The following is a 5,696-nucleotide window of genomic DNA, read 5'->3' as shown; positions in this document are numbered from 1 at the left end:
TACATTTAATTCATTTTGGGATAAGTATGGAGAAAAGCATTTGAAATGAAATTTTGTAATATTATTCATACGTAAATTACTTTACTCTTTCATATGAATGTTAGTCTTAGTAACATCCACTTCCGTGCAATACTGAAACCAATTATATTGTCGATTGAATGTATTGCGAGCTTTATTCAGTTCTTGGTACGCAATCCTCATTTATTGGTTAGACTGTCATCCAATGATACCCCTTGGTGGTTTCAATACGTATAGAAATGGTAAACACTTGGGTAAACATATCGTATAAAATATATAATATGTATAATAAGTATGAAACAAGTAAGTATGAGAGTACCAACGCCTTCAGGGTGCAACTTACTCTAATTCTGATCGATTATGGAGTAGCAATAATTCACATGTATAGCCCAGCCGGTCATCAAGAGACGCCGTGGTACCAAGCTTTATTCTATAACACTTCTTCTTCTTATTGGCATCACATCCCCACACTGGGACAGAGCCGTCTCGCAGCTTAGTGTTCATTAAGCACTTCCACAGTTATTAACTGCGAGGTTTCTAAGCCAGGTTACCATTTTTGCATTTGTATATCATGAGGCTAGCACGATGATACTTTTATGCCCAGGGAAGTCGAGACAATTTCCAATCCGAAAATTGTCTAGACCGGCACCGGGAATCGAACCCAGCCACCCTCAGCATGGTCATGCTTTGTAGCCGCTCGTCTTACCGCACGGCTAAGGAGGGACCCTCTATAACACTATAGATGATAAAAGGAACGAAAAAATTGTGGATGCGATGTTTGTGATCACAATAACACGTTTTTTTCGTACTTACGTATTGTGTACGTAATGATGTCCATTTGAGCAATTCCAACTAACAAACAAGCTTCAGAATCCATGAATCACTATGTTGGTCTTTTATCTAATATCTGAACTCATGTATGGCGCCGTAAATATTCCGGGAATGTTATGATTTGTATATACTGGTATATTGATGTCCCATGGGGTTTCTACAACTGACACACACGCTCAGGATTCTATGATTCACTCTGTTGGCCTCGTAGACCTCCAATATCTGAACTCAAAAATCGTTTGGAGTACCGTAGATATTCTTGGAATGTTTCAATTTTCATATACTGGTGTAATGATGTCTCATGGGCTTTTTGCAACTAACACATAAGCTGAGTTGCCTTTGAATCACTCTGTTGGTCTTGTAGACCCCCAAGATCTGAATTCAAGAATGATTTGGAGTACCGTAGATACTCTGGGAATATTGTATTTTGTATATACTGGTGTAATGATGGTCCATGAGGCTTCTCCAGCTAACACACAAGCTCGGAAATCAATGAATCACTCTGTTGGTCTTGAAGACCTCCAGTATCTGAACTCAAGAATGACTTGGATTACCCCAGGAACTCAGGGAATGCTGTGATTTGCATATTCTGGTGTAATGATGTCCCAAGGGGTTGCTCCAACTAACGTACAAGCTCAGGACCCTATGAATCACTCTGTTGGTGTTGTAGAACTTCAAGATCTGAACTCAAGAAAGGTTTGGAGTACCGTAGATATTCTGGGAATGTGGATGTATTTATATATTGACATAATCACGTCCCATGGGGTTTTTACAACTAACACACAAGCTCAGGAACCTATCAATCACTCTGTTGGTCTTGTAGGCCTCCAAGATCTGAACTCAAGAAGTGTTTGGCGTACCGTAGATCTTCTGGGAGCCTTGTAATTTCTATATACTACTGTTATAATGTTCCATGGGGCTCCTCCAACTATTACACAAGCTCGGGAACCTATGAACTAATCTGTTGATCTTGTAGACCTCCAAGATCTGAACTCATGAATAGTTTGGAGTACCGTTTATGTTTTGGTAACACTGCGATTTGATAAAAAATAGTTTAATTATGTCTCAAGTAGCAATGCCAACTTCAAATAAGGATTGAGGCCCCGTAAAACGCTTTGTTGTTTATGTAGATCATCAAGATCTGAACTCAAGGAAGGTTTGGAAGCCCTAGAAGATCTCAAAAAAAATATTTTACCCCATATTTTTACTTTTCCATGGTTTGCATACGTTTTTGAAGCAGAATATCCAAAATTTATGTTGAAATACGACGAAAAAAAAATCCGGATTGAATCGGTTATGCTGAAATGAAATCTGTCTAGCAAATTATTCAGCATCCATTTTATTCAGCTACAAAGATCACAAATAAACAATAATTCAACCTAGATGCTTATTTGTAGCTTGTCGTTGTTTGTTGGGTACTGTTCTACAATGCAATTTAAAGGGAAAAAATGCATATTTGGCGCTATGAGGCAAATATTGTTAAATAGTTTATATGCAATGTAATGAAACATTTCAAAAGTTATCAATGTATGAATCTTATGTACGAAAACGTTTCAAAAACAATTGCAAGTATTGTTACATTAGAGAAATATGTTGATGTATTGTATCCTAAGTGTTGATACAATCTGTGCAACTACAAGAAACATTGCATCCTATTGTATACCGTACATGGTATGGTAATTCAATTGTTTACACTATTAAACCAATAGTACATTTTTATCCGGGTGTAGTATAGATGAAGAAGGGACCAGTGAATAAGCATCGCTTTGGAGGAAAAACCAGTAAGCAAAATATGGCCTGGGGTCGTCGGGGCACCGGTGAACCGAAAGTCTTCCGCCAACCGGAATCATCGGACCAACCTCGGCACTCGAACAGTTAACCTGCTGAAGAAAGAATAACCCCAGTAGCACAAATGTTTCACATAGTTTACGGCAGCTTAAATGTGACCATATTTAGTAACAATCAAGTTGCTGTAACTGCATTTATTGTATGACTTCCCAGCCAACACAAAATCGCATATGTTAGCGAATAAGTATACATGGCGGAGGCAATATAGGCGCATGCCTCCATTTGACTGCATGCAAAATGTTCCTATATGGCCTCCACTTTATACACTTATTCGCTATGATATACGATCTTGTGTTTGCTGGCTGCTCGGGAAAGAAGAAGGAAGTGCTTCGGTTATGCAGGGCATCGCCAGTGCGGACGTTATCCACCATCGGAACTGTCGGACCACCTCTGCAACCCGAAGACGACCCAGAGCGCAATGTGCGAAAGCGTTTCCTGCGAAAGCCGCCGGTAGTCGGATTGAGACAACGTGGCAGTGGATCAGCCAACCAGTCGGCGAACTAGCCTAAGCTAGGGTCCGGAATTTTAGAAGAAGTGCATGAGCACAGCCGCCCGCTCCGGAAATAGTCGCAGTATCCCGTGGTCCTGGGGGGATCGAGGCAAGTATGATAAAGGACCTGGTAAACACCGTCTGTGTTTCCGGGAGACACATTTTTAGCAAGTCGGACAGGAGCCCATCGTTGCACACCTTCAAGTATTATGTGATGCTCAGGAGTCTGTCGCGCAAATTTTTGATGGCCTTCAACCCTAGTAAAAAAGCGCGAACGAAAAGTTTTCATTGGTTTCGAGAATATGGCTCCCGTAACAATCTCGTGAGATTTCGTGGATTTCTTATTTATTCGCGTTGCGTCTCCCACAGCCCTGGGAGATAGCCTGCTTGCAATTTTATGCTAATCAAAAACTTTTATAGCTACTAACTGTAAGGTTTCTATCCGAAGTTTACATATTTCAACTCGTAAGTCATGAGATAAACAGAATTGAAGTCGATAAAAAATTACAATTACAATCTGTTTTATTAATCTCAATCAGTTCCAAGAGCGGTTTATAGTTTTTTTTGTCATTTTATTAAAAAGAAGTCATGACGCGATGGATTTCACTGCTTTCCTGAAACATCGGTTAATCCAGTATTAACCGACAAAGCCTGAGTATAAATACTGCGATCTGCTGACTGATACTCACAGTAGACAATTGAATTTACGCGAATATGGCGCTCGGAGCACTCAAGCTAGTTTTGCTGATCGGAGTATTGCATGGATCCATCACACTGGCTGCCGGCAAGGTACGATGTTTTGATCAATCCTAATCTGTGTTTATAATTTTGAACGTTTCTCTTATCGGAATCTTCAGTGTGAAGGCGTGTGCGTCAAAATGGACGAGTGTGAAAATACTTTCGGAGGAATTAATTTCGTCAACTTGAGGTAATAGCCGCTGCCATTCGATGTGTTGTACAAGCTTTCTTACGTCGTTTTTGTATATCCAGATTCAACGATGAAGACTATGTAGAAGCAGATTGTCCTCATTACTTGGAGGTGTGCTGTGACTTGGAACATGTTGTTACTACTAGTGCGCCTTTGGTGTCGGGGGCAGTCAATGCCGACCGGTCAAAGGAGAGTGAAGGGCGATCTGATGAAGATAACCAGGGACATAGTGACAGCAAACCGGAAGTAACCAGCGAAATTCCAAAAGTGCTCAACGTCAACGAAGGGTCAAAGGAGAAGAGTTCTGAAGAAATCAAATCCGACACGGATGGACCGAAAGCACACAGCTCGAGTGAAACTGTTGTGGTAGAGGATCCCAACCTGCGTAGTACTGTTGGGGATCAAAAGAAAGAGTTTGGGGAATGTGGAATTAGAAACCCCGACGGCATGGGATTTAAACTTGCCAATTCCAATTCAAATGAAACAGAGTACGCTGAGTTCCCATGGATGATGGCTATCCTGCAGTCACACGAAGAAGATGAATCTAAAGTGTTGAAGTATGAATGTGGAGGGTCGCTGATTGCGCCGAATGTAGTTCTCACTGCTGCCCACTGTGTGATGGATAAATCAGCTGATCAGCTGACTGTTCGTGCAGGCGAATGGGATACCATGACTACTAATGAGATTTTTGATCATCAGGTAATCGAAAGAATAATTTGAATTTTTGCCCACATAATTATTAACTTGTTTTTTTCATAATCTATAGGAACGACCAGTGTCATCGATAATTCTGCATCCCAAGTTCAATCGCAACCTTTTGTTCCACGACATAGCTTTGTTGGTAGTAGCTTCGCCATTCACCGCCGAAGAAAACGTGCAACTCGCGTGTCTGCCTCCGCAAGATATGGAGTTCACCGATACCAACTGCTATGCCGCGGGTTGGGGAAAAACTGAATTTGATGCCAAGAGCTACCATGCGATCCTGAAGAAAGTTCCGCTGCCCATGGTCGATAGGGCGCAATGTCAAACCGCTCTCAGAAGTACAAGGCTGGGACCACGATTCCGTCTGCACGAGTCCTTCATCTGCGCCGGTGGCGAGGAAGGAATCGACACCTGCACCGGAGATGGAGGCTCTCCCCTAGTCTGCCCGGTTGCCGGCACGGAAAATAAGTATTACCAGGCTGGTATTGTCGCTTGGGGTATCAACTGCGCCCAAGCTGGAATTCCTGGCGTCTATGTGCGCACATGTTTGTACACCAACTGGATCGATGGTGAGCTGTTGAAACTCAATTTTGGCTCGGTAGATACACGTAGCAATATCGAAGAATAAAAGTAAATTATTAAATATGTAGGTCAAATGGGTTTGATATGTGTGCGTTACAATCCGAACATCACAGTAAGTAATAAGTTTTGATCTCATGTTTGTTGTTCTCTAGTCTAGTTGTTTATAACAAGCAAGCTAAATCGATCTAATCGTAACATTTTAAAATGTTTTACACTTCTTTGTCTATTAAGTTTGTGTGGACTTTCGTTTTATTTTCGGACTTACGGAGCCAGCGCGCTATTGCTCTGAAAGGCAGC

General features: G+C 41.5%; 1 protein-coding gene across 1 annotated transcript; it reads left to right on the top strand.

The window, feature by feature from the left end:
- Positions 1-3,833: 3,833 nt before the first annotated feature.
- Positions 3,834-5,466, top strand: LOC134226400 (phenoloxidase-activating factor 2-like). Its single transcript, XM_062707160.1, has 4 exons — positions 3,834-3,976; positions 4,045-4,115; positions 4,178-4,814; positions 4,882-5,466. The coding sequence occupies exons 1-4, from the start codon at positions 3,902-3,904 to the stop codon at positions 5,443-5,445; spliced, it is 1,347 nt and encodes a 448-aa protein (XP_062563144.1). The 5' UTR covers positions 3,834-3,901; the 3' UTR covers positions 5,446-5,466.
- The last annotated feature ends 230 nt before the right edge of the window (positions 5,467-5,696 follow it).

This window comes from Armigeres subalbatus, chromosome 3, assembly GCF_024139115.2.
Source record: "Armigeres subalbatus isolate Guangzhou_Male chromosome 3, GZ_Asu_2, whole genome shotgun sequence".
Taxonomy (NCBI): Eukaryota; Metazoa; Arthropoda; class Insecta; order Diptera; family Culicidae; genus Armigeres; species Armigeres subalbatus.
This window is presented reverse-complemented; position numbering and strand designations above follow the sequence as displayed.

Excerpts from the sequence above, each read along its gene's own strand:
- LOC134226400 (XM_062707160.1), top strand. The coding sequence starts at position 3,902 with ATGGCGCTCGGAGCACTCAAGCTAGTTTTGCTGATCGGAGTATTGCAT. Across the intron at positions 3,977-4,044 it reads TCACACTGGCTGCCGGCAAG|TGTGAAGGCGTGTGCGTCAA; the intron begins GTACGATGTTTT and ends CGGAATCTTCAG. Across the intron at positions 4,815-4,881 it reads ATGAGATTTTTGATCATCAG|GAACGACCAGTGTCATCGAT; the intron begins GTAATCGAAAGA and ends CATAATCTATAG.